This window comes from Cyprinus carpio, chromosome A5 (genome assembly GCF_018340385.1).
Source record: "Cyprinus carpio isolate SPL01 chromosome A5, ASM1834038v1, whole genome shotgun sequence".
Taxonomy (NCBI): Eukaryota; Metazoa; Chordata; class Actinopteri; order Cypriniformes; family Cyprinidae; genus Cyprinus; species Cyprinus carpio.
The window spans coordinates 15,138,556-15,156,594 of NC_056576.1; the positions used below are offsets into that span (position 1 = coordinate 15,138,556).

An 18,039-nucleotide genomic window follows, 5' to 3' on the forward strand; every position below is an offset into this window, starting at 1 on the left:
TGTGATTGGTCGAGCGTATCTGTCCACTAATCTGATTGGACATTAGAGCGTTCATCGTTGACGTTGATATCCGGCATTCCGCAAGAAAATCAGAAGAAAGCCAGCTTTGGGCACGCGTTGGTGTGAGATGAGATCAACCTTACCGAACGGATTAGATTAGAAATTCTGGTACATAAGACGGCACGCACCCCTGTATTAACACCGTCAGTCTTTGATCTCGTTTGATTATGAAACACTGACCACATGTTGACAAGATCGCACGGACCAGAGGCATCTTTTGAGGGACTCTTGATCTGGCTAAGTGGACAGAGTGATCGTTTAAAGGGAATCTCCTATTCGACTCATCTGATACAGTGACTTCACCAGATCGAAGCGTTCCTGCCTTCACCAACGCGTCCAGCACCGGGACCTTCTAGTACAGGTAGAGTAACGTTATGGTTTTAGTTATGGTTATAGTCCTTTAGACTGTAGTCCTTTAGACTATAGGAATTAAAATGCTAACTAAGCTTATTTCAGGTAGCAAAAACTTAATTACTTCATGTAGATCGTGCTATGATATACTTAAATGTTTTATAGATACATATGTTAAAATAAAAAGGCCTCTAATGTTTATTTGAATATATATGTATTCATGTGTACAAAGTAATTGTTTTATACTTTAGGGGGGAAAAATAATAATAATAAAAAAAGTGAGTGAGTGAAATAACCAGTTATTGTACTTCCCCCATTCTGATCTTTAAATAGAAAAAAATATTAATGTAAGCCAAATATTTGGAAAGTCCAAAACACAGAAACAACAAGATGGTCTCCTGCTTAATGAAACTGATGGTGGGGTTTTGATTATCATGGGTCAGATCTGGTTCTGATTCACATTGTTTTTATCACTATTGTCCACCAGTTGGTTGAGAAAACTGTTAAGAGGTTAAATGGTTATTTTGGTACTAAATTAATGTGATGTCACTTACTTGGAGTTCATGTTAAGGTGAAGTGATTTCCAGACAAATTTTTGGGATATTAGGAAGCGGCGATGTTGATTTCTGATATACTTTCCAGATTTGTAAAATACTGGATATTCCAAAGAATTCTAGCCAAATTGTATTTTAAGAAACCAAACAATTAGGGTGTTTTTCAGGGGCCATGACTCATAGATAAAGTGATCTGATAGCACACACGTCAAAGCTATCCTAAGGGTAAAGTCTGAGAGTCATTATTAATGACATCAGGTTAGCACTAAGATAGAAATTATTGCCTGCGCTGCAGAACCGCAGTGAATATTGAACATTTTTGTTAATGAAATCTGTTTAGTTTCACCCCAGATACTGTTTAGTTTGCATTTTGTATCCTATAACAGTGCACATTTAAATCTGAATTACTTGAAACTGCAGGGCATAAATAATTCAAGGACATAATTCACCCATTGTATTGGGTCTGACTAGTTCTGTTACTGACTAGTTCAGTGGAGATTAAAGGGATAGTTCACCCAAAAATGAAAATGTGATGTTTATCTGCTTACCCCCAGGGCATCCAAGATGTAGGTGACTTTGTTTCTTCAGTAGAACACAAACAAAGAGTTTTAACTCAAACCGTTGCAGTCTGTCAGTCATATAATGGCAGTCAATGGGCTCAGCGGCTTCAAGAGTAAAAAAAAAACATACACAGACAAAACCAAATCAAACCCTGAGGCTCGTGACGATACATTGAGGTCTTAAGACACAAAACAATCGTTCTGTGCAAGAAACTGGACAGTATTTATATAATTTTTTACCTCTGATCCACCGCAATGTCTGAGTGCGTTCACAACATCAGCTGCGTGACACCTGTACCTGCTCTGGCATAGTAGACATGGATATATATATATATATATATATATATATATATGTATATATATATATATATATATATATATATATACATAAGTAGATTCTTCATTAGACTGTTTCTGTGGGCATCAGTATGTTCCAAAATGGCGGACGCATCCACATATCTGGAGCAGTCGATTAGGGAATCTGTACATACCTATGATAGTAGACGCATGTGCAGAAGCGATCTGTCACGCTTATAGGTCACTCATTATTTACACCGTGCAGAGAGATTGCGGACGTGTTCACTGGCACTGCGATGATCTAAAGATATTTAAAAGTACAGGTCATCACAATGGAAGACGATTTTGATATATCATCAGACAACGTGGAATTTTTTTGCCCAACCCTATTTATTTGACATCATGCGCCAGATGTTGTGAATGCACTCAGGACAGTTGGACATTGTGGTGGATCAGACGTAAAAAATGACGTAAATACTGTTCAGTTTCTTGCACAGACCGACCGTTTCGTGTGTTAAGACCTCAATGTATCGTCACGAGCCACAGGGTTTAATCTGGTTTTGTCAGCCGTGGAGACCATTGACTGCCATTATATGACTGACAAACTGCAACGGGTTGAGTTAATACTCTTTGTTTGTGTTCTACTGAAGAAACAAAGTCACTTACATCTTGGATGCCCTGGGGGTAAGCAGATAAACATCACATTTTCATTTTTGGGTGAACTATCCCTTTAACTAATATGTCTGCATATTTTCTCATCTTAAGTAAACTATAATGGTTTTCTTTGGGTAAATATTGTTTGCATATATGGTGTGTCCGCTTAAGATGATAAAGGTGATATGTCTGATTTGGTGCTTTTTTTAAAATGTGTTTTTTTAAATCTTCTCTGATTACGCTCTTGATGCTTCATCTTTAAAAATGTAGTTCACCCAAAAAAGAAAATGAATGATCATTTACTCTTCAAGCTATATGATAATCATAAATCTGCGGAACACAAAATGAGATATTTTCAAGAATGTTTTAGCTGTTAGTCCAAACAATGAAAATCAGTGGGGTTCAAAACAACATTGACTTTTCATTTCAGTATGGACAAAAAACACTGACATTTTTCAAAATATCTTCTTATTTATTAGAAGAATATTAGGTTTGAAATGACATGAGGGTGAGTAAATGACAGAATTGTTCCCTTTAAAACACATCTGTTTTGTTTGTTTGGATTGTACTTTGTTTCCACCCCACTCATTTGCCAATCTGCTGTGTTCTTCTTCTCAAGTGAAGGATGAATCACCTGTCTTTGAGTGAGCTGTGTTGCCTTTTCTGCTGTCCGCCGTGCCCGAGCAGAATAGCTTCCAAGCTGGCCTTCCTTCCACCGGAGCCCACTTACACCATGATGTGTGATGAGAGCGGGAGCCGCTGGACCCTCCATCTTTCTGAGCGTGCGGATTGGCAGTACTCTGTCCGGGAGAAGGACGCCATTGAGTGCTTCATGACCCGGACATCTAGAGGGAACCGAATCGCTTGTATGTTTGTGAGATGTTCTCCCAACGCTCGCTACACCTTATTGTTTTCCCATGGTAATGCTGTAGACCTGGGTCAGATGAGTAGCTTCTACATCGGCCTGGGCTCCCGCATCAACTGTAACGTGTTCTCCTACGACTACTCGGGTTATGGGGCAAGCTCAGGGAAGCCTTCGGAGAAGAATTTGTATGCTGATGTGGATGCTGCCTGGCATGCACTACGAACAAGGTGAGCAGTTTCTGTTTTGTTTTTTTGTTTTTTTTTGAGTGTGTTCAGACAGACTGTTTTTTCTATTGTTGTCATGAGTAGTTTTTATCAGTTTTGCTCTATGTATTGTGTCTCTTACAAACACATTTTCCCATCTGAGGTCACACAGGCCTCTTACCACACTTCCAAGAGTGACATTCAATATTTAAATGTATTTACGAAGTTATGAACTGTAAGTATATTACCCTGGAATGGATTATTACCCTGGTCGATTAGTAATGTCAGCTTGTTGACTTGTAAATGAAAAAAAGATTTTATCATTTAAAATAAGTTTTCTATTTTAATATATTTCAAACTATTATTTTTTTCCCCTGTGAGGGCAAAGTTGAATTTTCAGCAGCCATTATTACAGTCTTCAGTGTCACAAGAGAAACATTTCTCAATATGATGAGTGATAAAAACAGTTTTGCTGTGTAATATTTTTGTGGAAACCATTTTTTTCAGGATTCTTCGATGAATAGAAAGAAAAAAGAACAGCATTTATTGTTTTTTTTTAAGTGTATAGTTTTTAAGATGCAGTGTTAAGTTAAATGTAGGGCCACTTTTAAAAACTTATGTTGAGACTCTCCGTTTTTATTTTTTTTTTTATGTAAACAACATGCTCTTCATGGACATCTTTGAGTGCTGTGCCATATCTCGCTGCTTTTTCAGCAGCCAAGTCTTGTCAACTTAAAAGATGTTTGAGTTCTAAAAAATGCTTCTGGAGACCCTGTGTTCTTTCCCCTTTTCAATCCTGCGTCTTTTTAAGCACAAGAATGTGTTTTGTGTGAATAGTGCTTAGAAATGTGTTTAGTGAATCTGAATTATACGGCAAATCACCAACAACCAAAAATATGTAGTTTTCCACATATACAACCCACCCAATTTTTCTATGGATCTGTAAAATAGATTACTCTGCTTCTGGTGTTGTCAGTGTTGCGGTTTGTTCTTCGGGCCAGCCCTCAAATGTTTTGATTTGTATGGTCTCTTTGGTATCTGTTGTGCCTTTGTCCTTGTGAATCCCTTGGGGTGTATATTTAATATTGCCTCCTACCTCTTAGACCCTATCCAAATGTCCTGTGCATCTTTTAAATGCTTACAGGATGAAAATTGTGCCTCTCAGAAAGTCAATGTTTTAGTTTTAGCACGTATTAGCAGATGTTTTACTTCAGACTGCAGTTGTGTTTAGATTTTTGAAGTATGCATTTTCATTTCCTCGTAGTTAAGAGAAGCGCACACACACTCAGACTGAAATGCTATTTTGTTTTTGTTTTTTCAATGGCAGCTGGGTATTTGACACTGTGGACATAGAGAAACTATCTCTAGGCCATGCACTTTATCATGTGCCCTAAATTCTTATCTGTATTTCCATGTCATCTGTGGTTGTTGGTCATGTGAATTTAGTTCCGTTAATTGTGTGTACTTCGATTCTGCAAGATGTTGCAGCATTTTCGTTTATGCAAGAGAGAGAAAACATAAAAAAAGGCTTTGTGCCTGTAACTACATTAATGTTTTGGGTACGTTTGTAAAACAGCCACGTGCCTGTGTTGCTGCTGCACCCGTGTATGTGTGCATGCATGCATGTGGTGTCAGGAAACACAGCTGATGCTCTTGAACACAGTCCACATTGTTTGACAAGTCATATTCCAGAGGGTCGGGGTCGTACCTCATGAAGCAGGCCCACACTGTTCTTCTGGTCACTTTCAATGTTCCCACGCATTGACATATCAGGCCGGATCATCCCACTTAAGCACACGATCCAGATTAAAGTGTAGATAAACCCATCCGACTGCCACGCTGAAGAATTTAACTTTTGCTGTTTTCACTTCTAAATCTTTGTGTACGTCTGTATATGTTTATGTAAGGTGTTTTGAAAATGGAGTAGGATTAAGTAAACCAGCCATCCAAATCTTCTCTTTTTTTCCTGTAAATCAGGGGCTCCTGCTGGGAGTTTTTTATTCTTTATTCATAGAAACACATTTTTTGTCCTTTTAAAGAAAAGCTTGATAGTCCACCATTGTATGCAGTGCTTTCACCACCATTACTGGAGGATAATTGACATTTTAATCTCATTCTGTCAGAGTTGGTCTGCATTGCCTGCTTTTTTTATTATTAAATTATCCTCAAGTAGAGGATTGCAGGATCTTGAGAATCCAGATTAGAGGGAGAAAAATGAACCTATGAAAGCTAGCCTATGAAATATCTTCACAGTCAAATATGTTACCATGTCTTCAGATCTCTTAATTGATACTCCGCAGTGGTGTGAGAGGCTTTTTAAAAACAAATAAATAAAGGAAAATTGTGAAATGAATGCTTTGAACTTTAAATGTTTTGCTACAATACAGCACAGGCACACGTTTCTGTGTAATTTGTGTGAGCGCTTTGGGTTCATCTGCTTTTCAGGTTTTGATGGGTTAAACTTCACTCTAAAATATAATCCTCCGAACAGCTAGCATAAAGAGCACCTGCCTTTAGGTGTCTGTTGAAAATATTTGCCTTGGAAATTCTCCATCTGATCTCAATAGATGAGAGTGCTTATCAGACCATGCTGATTGACTCAGCGAGGCGTGCAACAAAGCTTTTTTCTCTTCCCTTTGTTGAGTGGCCAGTGATGTATGATTTGCTATCACAAAAAGCAGCTCTTGCATTAGTTAGAAAGATCCCAGTTTCAATTGTGTCCCGTGTGTGTTTGCTTTACTTTAGTCCTGATTGCTCTGTCTGGGTTTATTTTGTGATTATGTACGACTAACTGTACAGTTATTCTGCATATTACGTCTACTTATAAATAAATGGACATTAATATTAATTTGACTTTTATGTGAGTAGAAACTCATAGACTAACACTGTATACAAACTGTATAGCAGAGGTGCACAGTCCTGTCCTCTACCTTCATGGAAAGTGCAGCTCCAACCCTGATCAAATTCACCTCAGCCAGCTAGTTAAGATATTCAGGACTTGATAATTACACACAAGTGTGTTGGAGCAGGGCTGGAACTGACCTCTTTAGGTAGGTCGATCTTGGAACAGGATTGGGCATCCATCCCTACTGTACAGTATAGAAAATTAGTTGTCACAATGATCAGTCGCAACTTGCTATACAAAAATATTTGACTAAGACTTGGTGATTATTATTCTCATTATTAGTTTTCAGAGGGGACTTGGTTCTATATATGGGTTGTTGAATGGATTTTGAGATGTGGGCGTTGCACGCAAGCTTGCAGTCAATTGGGGTGGAGCTAAATGATTGGAGAAGTCCGGCATACGTCTCCCAAAACGTCATTTTACTGGAAGATAAGGTTATAACATTTTGATTTAAAGATTCAGAATTACATTTACAAAATTGATAGGATGAATTTTTATTTCATTCCAACTTCACAGAGGAAGTGAAAGGAAACTTTGCTATAATCTATTGCTATTGTTTTATGGTACTAGATGATGATCAGACTCAAAATAAGAGAAAACAATTAAATATTCAATACTGATAAATTAAAGAAATGACTATATTGACTTATAACCAATATGGTACAAATATGTTATAAACCCATGGTGATTTCCCAATCAAGCTTCATGTTTTTGTCAGTCCACAGTCAGCACAGTCTCTGCTAAGGGCAAAATGCCTTGCCAAACCACACTAATCGAGAATCAGGATGGTTTGTATCTTACATGTATGTTATCTTAGTGTAGGGCAGCCACACCTTTATGTCTGCTCAGCTAGGTGAGTCAGTGTTGAAAAATAAGGTGGGGCTGACATACACACACACACATACACACACACACACACATACACACACGCACACACACACAATAAGGTGGGGCTGACAAAAGATCTGTTAAGCATTTACAAGAAAAGCGGATGGCACAATGAACTCCTGTGCAATGCTGTGGCATAGCCTGAATGACTTGACTTGGGCCAGGTTCATATCTAAGGGGTTGGTCTGGATACGACCATCTGTTATCACAGCTAGCCATTGGAGTAAGCTTTTTTATGAGCATTTTGTATAAGTATTTGCAACCAGACTTGTTAGCATATAAAAATTAAAACCAAACAGAACCATATGGTTTTGTCTTCAAAACAGAGAAACGGTGGTGATGTGTGTTGTCTTCCACATTCAAAGGTCTGAGACCGTTCCAGTAAAAGGAAGAAGCAAAGGAAATGGCTGTTGTCTTCCTCCTCCAGAAACGATGACTGTGATGTCATAAAGGAAAGGCCACGGCAGCCAGTAGTAGCAGCTGAACTGAATGAGACCCCTGTGCCCCACTTCCTCCTGAAGTCACATAATGACCATTGTGCTCATGAGTATTTTTGGGCTGAGAGCTAAAAGCATCTCACTCAAGAAGCTTGTGGGAATTCGGTGTCAGTCTTTCATAGCGCAGCTCCCTCTGAGAGGTGAGGGGGGAGGTGCCAGCAGCCAGTTCTCCAAGTCAAATATTGATTGGTTGCCTAGCAACTGATTCCCAGTGAGTCCTGGAAGGACAGGCCTGATTGCAGTCATAGCAACATTGTCTTCCAAGGAAGTGAAATGGCAAGTTTTTTTTTTTTTCATCACTTTAGAGTTGTTCTCAGCCAGCTGCTTTATTAACTTATTAAAGGTAATCTGGTACATGTTATTTTTTTATCAGAACAATTGTCATTTTATGATTTGTTGCCATGGGAATAAATAGTGTTGTTTTGATTTTCTTATCTTTATAGCCTACATATTGAAATGGCAGCTTGAAATTAAATGAAAATAAGATGTGATGGGGAAAAAACTCTTTGATAACTGTTTATTAGCACTCTATCAACAATTAGGTCTTTGGTGAGGCCCCTGCCATCCCTTTCTGAAATTGACTGGATGGAAAATCATTCCACAGACCATCAGAGTTCTCCTGGATCTGAAAGCACGAGGCCCGTTTGGAGTCCTGAAGATGTACTTTAAAGGGATAGTTTTGTCTTTTAAAATTTGTTCATTATTGACCAACAAGCTCTGAAAAGGACATATATATTATAATATAAGTATTTCTTGAAGTCATATACAATAAGTTTGTGTGAGGAACAGTCTTAATGTGTTAACATACAGTAAATGTACCAAATGTACTGGACTAAAAAAGTAAATGATACATTTAGTTCTGGATCCATTTAGTTCTGGACTCATTTCCGACTCCTGTACGGAACTGAACATAGCTCCTGAGATGGGAAGAACCAGGTATGCTTGAATATTTTGTCCAACCAAGGCTCGTATGGCAGCGTTCACTTTAAATGAACTGCACTAACAGAGCAATCACACTAGAGTTTATTTTAATCAAACCAAATCTGTCAAGTGTAATTGCACCCTGAGACATTGTGCACTGATGGTTTAACCTTCCCCTGAAGTTCATTTCCGGAAGCGGGTCGAATTTGGGTCTTTCCCTCACGCAATTTGTTTTATGACTTCAGAAGACTTAAAAATAGTGCTATTGAACTTTATTTTATTTATTTTTATGTATTTTATTAAAACTTGAGATGCTGCCAATGCCAGGAGCTGCGTTATAATTCTTAAACTTTTACTTGTTCATTAGAAAATAACAGAATGTTAGAGTCGGTCACTTCTCATTTCTCTCATTTTTGAACATCCTTTCTGCCATTCTCCAGAACACATTCCACCTTCTCTCACATGACCACACAGAGTAATTTAAAATCATTTGATTTTTTTTTGTCTCTTTTCTTTTTTTGTATTGGTCTCAGTGGCTCATTGTGAGTGGCATGATTGTGCAGGCAACTGAATGGATGAAGTGGAATTCATAATGTGAGGTCCGCTTATGATCAGATGTAAATATTTATTTCTATTTTGGTCACACAGCTCCAATTTTCAGTTTCAACTTCAAACCAGTTCAGTGACCTTCTGTTTGCTACCAAGACAGCAGTAAAGTGTGCACTAGAGAACTGAAAGCACCATTCCCAGTGCACTACAGTGCTGTGTAATTGCACATTGGGCACAGCACAATGTGAAGTATAAGTCATTTAATGTTTTTATTTGTTACTATAGGATTATATGTCCTACTTTCGAAGTCATTTCTGCTTACATCTCTCTTTCTGTGGCAGTGCAGTCAGCTGAATAAGCGATCATGCGCTTTTAAATAACACACAGCGCCCCCTAGGATAACTTACCGAAATGTTTCCAGAGCTCTGTTAGATATTGGCACTTTGTCATTTGATGATTTAAGTGCAAATGTTCCTGCTAACGTCACTGTACATGAGAAAAGAAACTTAGTTTCTTGCGTCTCACTGGATTCCTTGAAAGCATCTGCACTTACAGCTTTGTACAGTAAGAAAGTCATCACTGTTATGCGGTTAATTAAAATGCTTCACTGACGTCATGTTCACTATTCTTTAGTTGCTGCTCACCATACTCTGAATGCATATTGTATTAAAAATTGTACATTTAAAATGTTATTTATTTATTTATTTAAATATATATAATTTTTTTTCTTTGTGTGTGTGTATTAGTGCTGCCAAATGATTAATCGTGATTAATCACATCCAAAATAACATTTTTGTTTACATATGTGTGTGTACTGTGTATATATAAAATCACACACATACAGTATATATTTTTAAAATATTTACATGTATATATTTATATTTATATAATTTATATATATTTCATATATAAACATATTTTTCTTAAATATATACATGCATGTTTGTGTATTTATAAATGCATAATAAATATACACAGTACACACACATAATATGTACACACAAACTTTTATTTTGGATGCGATTAATCGTTTGACAGCACTAGTGTGTGTGTGTGTGTGTATGTATGTCCAAAATACTCTGCAGCCTTTATTGAAGAGTTCACAGAACTGTTATCAATGATTTCCAGTTTTGCTATTGCAGAGGATTTTAATATTCACATAGATAATGCAGAAAACAAAATTACAAAAGAAATTATAATTCAGCATGTGCATGGACCCACACACAATCGTTGACACACTCTAGATTTACTCATCAGTAGAGGTCTAAACATTTCATTCATTGTCATTAAGGATGTAGCACTATCTGATCACTTCTGTATTTTCTTTGAGATATGGATCTCTGATACCACTGAATCTAGATCTGTCTCTGTCAGAAAGACACAGAGATTTTACAGGTTTGGAACTACATGGGGGTAAGTGAATAATGACAAAATTTTCATTTTGGGATGGAGTATCCCTTTACCTGTTTAGAAGCAGATCTCTTAGATGTGGTGAACTCCTCACTGCTTTCTAGGACTTTTCCAAAATCCCTGAAAACTGCAGTTGTTAAGCCCCTTCTGAAAAAGAGCAATCTTGATAAGACCATATTGAGCAACTCTAGACCAATATCAAATCTTCCTTTTATTGTTTTTTAATAGTTAGTTTAATGTAAGTATAGTGACAGTACTGATTCAATACTCATTTGATATTCACTTAAATTCTGATTCTGGCAAAATATCAATGCTGGTACTACTAGATCTCAGTGCTGCGTTTGACACAGTTGATCATAACATACTTATAGAGAGACTGGAAAACTGGGTCATCGGCGCAGCGCGCCTGACACTGCCAGGCTTTCTGGGATGGTACTCAAATGGTTCAGGTCTTTCTTAGAATGGAGAGGTTATTATGTGAGTTTAGGAGAACATAAGTCTAAGTGGACGTCCATGACATGCGGAGTCCCTTTTGTTTAGCCTGTATATGCTCCAACTAAGTCAAATAATGAGATTATGAGAAATAAGCAAATTGCCTATCACAGCTATGCTGATGATACTCAGATTTACCTAGCCTTATTGGCAAATGACTACAGCCCCATTGACTCCCTCTGCCAATGCATTGATGAAATTAACAGTTGGATGTGCCAAAACTTTCTTCAGTTAAACAAGGAGAAAACTGAAGTCATTGCATTTGGAAACAAAGACGAAATTGAAAGGTGAATGCATATCTTGACTCTAGGAGTCAAACAACTAAAAATCAAGTCAAGAATCTTGGTGTGATTCTGGAGACAGACCTTAGTTTCAACTAAATCAGTAACTAAATCAGCATACTATCATCTCAAAAACATTGCAAGAATTAGAGAAACTTGTTCATGCCTTGTTCTGCTGCCAGGATTCTGACAAGAACCAGAAAATCTGAGCATATCACACCAGCCCTCAGGTCCTTACACTGGCTTCCAATTATATTTAGGATTGGTTTTAAAGGGGTCATATGCAATTTTAAGTTTTCCTTTCTCTTTGGAGTGTTAGAAGCTGTTTGTGCATAGATAAGATCCCTAAAGTTGCAAAGACTAAAGTCTCAAACCCAAAGAGATATTCTTCATAAAAGTTAAGATTCATCCACACCCTCCTAAAACACCTAACTTAAAGTGCCCCCACATGTCTACATCACTGTGTGGAAAGATTTGCATAACATCGCTCAAATGTTCACGCAAAGAAAGAAGGCATAACTTTGATTCTTGCTGTAGTATTATTGCTGCCGTCGCCATGTCGTGGAGACGCTGTGTTTCGTTGTGAAAGCGAAACTTCTTTGTTTGGTCTTCCAAAAGAGGACACAACTAGAAATCAGTGGTTAAGTTGTATTTACTAGGGATGTGCCGATCCGATATTCATATCAGGTATCGGCTCCGATACTGCCATTTTTTTTTTTCGGATCGGGAATCGGTCAGAGAGGGCTGATCCATATCCGAGATTGTGCGTATTATTCTGTGTTACTTCTGAAGCCATACGATAGCTTAAAGGGTTAAATTTTGTCATTAATCCCCCTTGTCGTTCCAAACCCGTAAAAGCTTCATTTGTCTTCAGAACACAATTTAAGATATTTTGGAAGAAAAACGTGAGGCTTGTGACTGTCCCATTGACTGCCAAGTAAATTACACTGTAAAGATCCAGAAAAGTATGAAAGACATCGTGAGGATAGTCCATCTGCCATCAGTGGTTCATTCTGTATTCCCATTATCATACTTGATTTGTAAATAAATGTCTATGATTTTGCAAAAACTTTATCTTCTTGCCAGAGTTTAATGTTGTTTTGTGTCTTGCTACTGGGTGTCTGTGAGAACAAAACATGGGCGTAGAAAAGACTATAAATGGTTTTTAATGTGCACAGTAACTGAAATTTAAAACTGTTAAAAGAAAGGCTCAATAACTGTTACACAGATATAATACACTATGCATCAGTTTCTCTTCCCTTTGTGCTTTGCATTTTTTAATGCAAAGCGCTGCATGCTGTGTAGAAGTGTTTATTAATGGTTATCATTATTTACAGTGGATGAGAATTTTGTATGTTATTTGTGTAGCGTTTTGTTAGTTTTTTATTATCAAATCTATCATATGTTGTTTCCTTATTAAAAAATATGTATTTTAGAAATGTATTTTAATTTTATAGTATATACTTCTATATAAATACATTCATGAATGTTTTTCATCAATGGATTTTATAATACAAATAAAAAAATGTGTAACATTTTACCATATTTAGTGCAACACTTTTATTTGTTCCCCTCAAAATATAGTTTTTTTCACTAAATGTTTGGATTTCTAAAATTATTTTGCACTGATTTTTCTAGAATAACTTTTGCTGCTGAATTATCTACTAACCTAATTTTTGATATATTTTTGTCATAGATTATGAATATACATATATTTTTTTTCATATTTATTGTTATTTTTCTTTATAATGAAGTAGTCTGTATTTAGTAGACTGTGAAAGAATGAATATCCTATTTTAAACTGTTTTAAATTCATTTTAAATACATTTTTTAATTATTTTCAAAGTTTTTAAATTCCTTGTTTTATTGTTGTGATTATTTTTTTATGATTCTTTTAATTCCTTTTATGTAAAGCACTTTAAACTACCATTGCGTATGAAATGTGCTATATAAATAAACTTGCCTTGCCTATATATATTATATATAAATATATAAAATTCAATTGTAGCATATTTGGTTTTGAGTTTATTTTAAAATGAATTATTAGAGATCACGTGAAAATAACTATCTACAGAAAATCGACCCCTTTTTTATATCTGTATTTTATTTTTATATATAAAAATTAAAATCTAAAAGTAATATCTAAAAGTATAGGAGAATTTTTTTCCCCCTTTTTCTTTAAGGTGAACTTCCCCTTTAAGCAATCACTTGATGAAATGTAATGAAATAGACTGCTGACTGCAAGCAGCTGGACTTGCAGGAAAGGTTTGATTAATGACTCTCTGTTCTAGTATCTGCTCTTAAATTTTGGCTCACACATTTAGCTTTTTTTGGAAAAGCAATAGCACTTAAGTTATGCATGTCAGTTGAGGTTATGTAATATATATGAACAGAGTTTCAAAAGATTAAGTCATTCATGTTAACCACAAAATACCAAGGCCACTTCCCAGTTTGTCTGGTTCTGAAAAGTAGGTTAAACAAAACAACCTGTACCTTTGATTCATGATAATTGTGTTCTGATTGCAGCATCATCGGAGAGTGTAGGTGTGTATGAACTCATCATTTGAATGTTGTGTTCTAGGTATGGAATCAGGCCAGAGAACGTGATAATTTATGGCCAGAGCATCGGTACGGTCCCTTCAGTAGATCTGGCCTCTCGGTATGAGAGCGCTGCTGTCGTCCTTCACTCCCCTCTTACCTCAGGCATGCGGGTGGCTTTTCCTGATACCAAGAAGACATACTGCTTCGATGCATTCCCCAAGTGAGTCTCTCTTTTACCTTAGACTTGCCTTCATTTCCTATTTTCTCATGTTTACTACAGTCACATTCTTTCCCCTAATTTGTATAGTACCTCATACCAATACTGCTCGTTTACACGTTTTGCTCTGAGCAGTCATGTTGCAGAGAAGACGCCTGGCTGGTTCATATGTTTTCTGCCCCTTAAGCACTGTAGTTATTGTGTGCCCTCTAGTGACACATATTTTCCAACAAGTATTTCAGTGTTTATTTTTTACATGCACTACCATTCAAAGGTTTTTAAAATAAATTAATACTTCAACAAGATTTTTCAACAAGATGCATTAAATTGGCAAAATCAGAAGTAACAAAGACTTTTATATTATTAAAAAAAAACTCTTTTCAACATTGATAGTAATCAGAATTTTCTCTTGAGGGTTGTTGAAAATTTTATTGTGCCATCATAGGAATAAATGACATTTTAAAATGTATATGAAAATAGCCAACAATTATTTTAATAATAGTTTTACAATATTATTATTTTACTGTATTTTTGATAAAAAAAAATAAGCCTTGTTGAGCATAAAGAACTTATTTCAAAAACAATTAAAGAATCTTAACAAAACAAACTTTTGAATGGTAGTGAATGCATTATTAAATTTTGCAAACTGCTGTAAATTTACAGTACATTATAAAAAGCAAATATATCTAAATTATAATGAACCAACATTTTTACTAATGAGTATTGATCAGTCAGCAAGTCGGGTACAAATTTCATATAGATACTTAAGGTAAAAGTCTTATGAAATCATTTAGAAATGTGCGTTTAAGACTCGAACCCACAAGTTGATACAGCTGAAAAAAAATACTGGACATCCAAAAAAGGCATTTCATATCTTTTTTTTTTTTTTTTTTTTTTTAGCTCTTTGTCTACTGTAGAAATTAATTTACAGATTACATTGTGATGAGTTAAACACCATTGTACTAAAGAACACTCTACTCACGTGTTTTTATATATATATATTTTTTCCCCCTTCAGTATTGATAAAATCTCTAAAGTCACTTCTCCGGTGCTGGTGATCCATGGTACGGAGGATGAGGTGATTGATTTCTCCCATGGGCTGGCCCTGTACGAACGTTGCCAGCGGCCCGTGGAGCCGCTGTGGGTGGAGGGTGCGGGACACAACGACGTAGAGCTGTATGGACAGTACCTGGAGCGCTTGAAACAGTTTGTGGCTCACGAACTTGTAAACATCTAGATGGACCTCAAGATCAGGACTCACCTTGCTTGATGAACATACCCCTGGTGCCCAGAAGGCGACTGTGAACTTGACAGCGGTTTTCTCACTTGTTTTTTTTTTTTATTATTATTCTAATTAAGTTGCACTTCTCCATGCTGTAGAGAAAATAGGAGACGTGTCTTTACTGCCTTTCTTAGGGGTGTGTTTGTATAACTGTACTTCTACAGACTCAGATGTTTCAGTGACCCCACTCTGTGTCTTGAAACAATGTAAGAATCAAACCCATTCCATTTAAGTCCAGTTTTTGTTTTGCTGTATGCATGTGATCATATACACAATAGAGTACTTTACAAATGCAACATTCTGGCACAAATAATTGCCATACAGGTGATGCCAAATAATATATTATACTTTGATACATTACTTTGTATGTACATGTTTCTAAAACATGCCTGCTTAAGCACAATGTGTGCAATCTGTATGAAATTTTGGTATGTTTATTTTTCTCCATGTCCTCACACTTGTCTATGTTTTGCTCTTTACTGTATTCTTTAAAACAATGCTGGACAATATGACAGGAATATCTGTTTTAACTTTCAAATAAACAAATAAATAGACTTTTCAAAATAAAGAAACACTATAATTGTGGCTTACAATAGCTCAAAGTAAACACACACCTTCTCAAACAGAGCAATGGTGATATTAGTTACAGTTCATTTGTTATCTGCGTATTGCACTTTTTTAATGGAAATCTATCAGACCTCTTGGTTACACAAATACTGAACTTAACTCTTGTTTATGTTTGGTGCCATTGCTTTGCCATTTAGTCAAATATAATTTATACCATCTTGTGTCTCAGATGAAATGTACACAACTTTTTTTGTTGTCTTGGGCCATGATAAGGCTGTTTCTTTGGACACTGCTGCTTAATTCAGGCAGTGACATTAAGTTTCTCTTCAGAGAACCACTGGACACGGTGATGAGAGCTAATGAGATTTAATGTCTGTATATGGAAAATGAATGATGCTCTAACGTAGATAATAGTACTTCTCAAATGTAAAAGAGAACTGTCACCCTGTTCCACACTTTGTAAATAACCTTAATTTGAATGTTTTTTTTTTTCTCCTGTACTATGAAACTGGTGATAATGTTGTTATTACCATTGTAAATTGATTTATTATTATATTATGTATGGCACAGAATAGATTTTAACTGGTCAGACTGAAGCACAAACTGACGTGCCTCAGTTTTTCCAGACATATTGTTTTTCTGTTTTTGTAAACACCCATTGTAAAAGAAAATTGCTATACTGTATGTAATTATGATCTTGAATAGTTATAACACAAAATTGGAAATAACATGTATTTCAGAGACTAAAGAGCTTAAAGAATTAAAATCCAGGTTTGTTAGGTTTGACTCAGATTTGTTTTTTTTTGTTTTGTTTTTTTTATGTGTGTGCTGATCTGCAACATGTTGCTGATAGCTGTTGTAATTTAAAGCGACCTCTTGTGGTCATAAATCAGCACCATTTTCTTTCAGAATTATGTTTTTAATCTAAACACCCCAAGTTTACAGTCCTATCTGTTTAGGAACCATGGTGGTTTCTGTTAGGATCACAGTATAGTCTTTAAGTTGAACTTATATGATTGGAATTTGATAAAGATCTTAGTAAATCTCAGTCTTTTTTTCTCATCTTTCAGAGAGGCATGCATTTGCATGAATTGCTTTTAACATTGATCCTAACCTTTCATATGTATTCTCTTTTCAAGACCATTTTAAATGCGCGGAGGTCAACTGCACCTCTTGGGTTCAATGACCATTAAAGCCTGGGGCTTTGAACATGAAGTTAAGAACACATGTGACCCATTCTTTTTAGGGTGGGGTAATGTTTAAAGACATGGCACTTAAATGGATTCAAAGGATGAGAACAGAAAACAGGACAAGACAGTAAAGACAGTTTCAATATAGAAACTTTTTATAAAATGACACCAAGAAATATAATGTAATTAATGTTGTTAAATGGTTATGCATGTTATAGTGAGAATTAGGCAACATATTGTCATCATGTAGTTAAAACCCTGCCCTGCTCCCTACTAGTGTCAATTCATGAACCAGTACATTTTTTTTGTTTTGTAACTCCCTCTACAGCCTGAGTATCATGCGCACACCCGAGGATCCCTATTGGACATCAGTGATGCTCACTCATAACTTTTGTATGAGACAAGTAGTGGTCTTCCTCAAGGGGTCGCATGGGGGCGGAAGGCGAATCCTCCATTCAGTCGCATTTAAAATCTCAAGGACGAGTTTAATCGTATTGGAGACATTTGTACAATAAAAAGTGTAATGTATTAAATTCAAATATTCATGGCTGCCATGCAGATGAAATTCTGCCACACCAAGCTCTACTAAATAAAATGATTTAATCAGTAACCACAAACGACTGTGATTGGTCAATTCTTGCCAGCGTTGAGAAAGGTAGCAAGCGAAGTCTGACTCATTTCCCTGAATCGATTCCTTTGAAAAGTTAACTTCAAAGAACTGAACGGTTCCGTGATTCTTTACGTCAGAACGTAAT

General features: G+C 36.2%; 1 protein-coding gene across 3 annotated transcripts; it reads left to right on the plus strand.

The window, feature by feature from the left end:
- Positions 1 to 78: 78 nt before the first annotated feature.
- Positions 79 to 16,873, plus strand: LOC109083616 (abhydrolase domain containing 17B, depalmitoylase). Of its 3 annotated transcripts, none has more exons than XM_042754736.1 (4): positions 79 to 421; positions 3,101 to 3,568; positions 14,069 to 14,248; positions 15,263 to 16,873. In XM_042754736.1, the coding sequence occupies exons 2-4, from the start codon at positions 3,102 to 3,104 to the stop codon at positions 15,480 to 15,482; spliced, it is 867 nt and encodes a 288-aa protein (XP_042610670.1). In that variant the 5' UTR covers positions 79 to 421; position 3,101; the 3' UTR covers positions 15,483 to 16,873. The 3 variants fall into 3 exon arrangements, with proteins under 3 accessions (XP_042610670.1, XP_042610667.1, XP_042610673.1); XM_042754733.1 differs by having other exon boundaries at positions 81 to 421; positions 3,096 to 3,568; XM_042754739.1 differs by lacking the exon at positions 79 to 421 and adding an exon at positions 2,971 to 2,984.
- Positions 16,874 to 18,039: the final 1,166 nt, after the last annotated feature.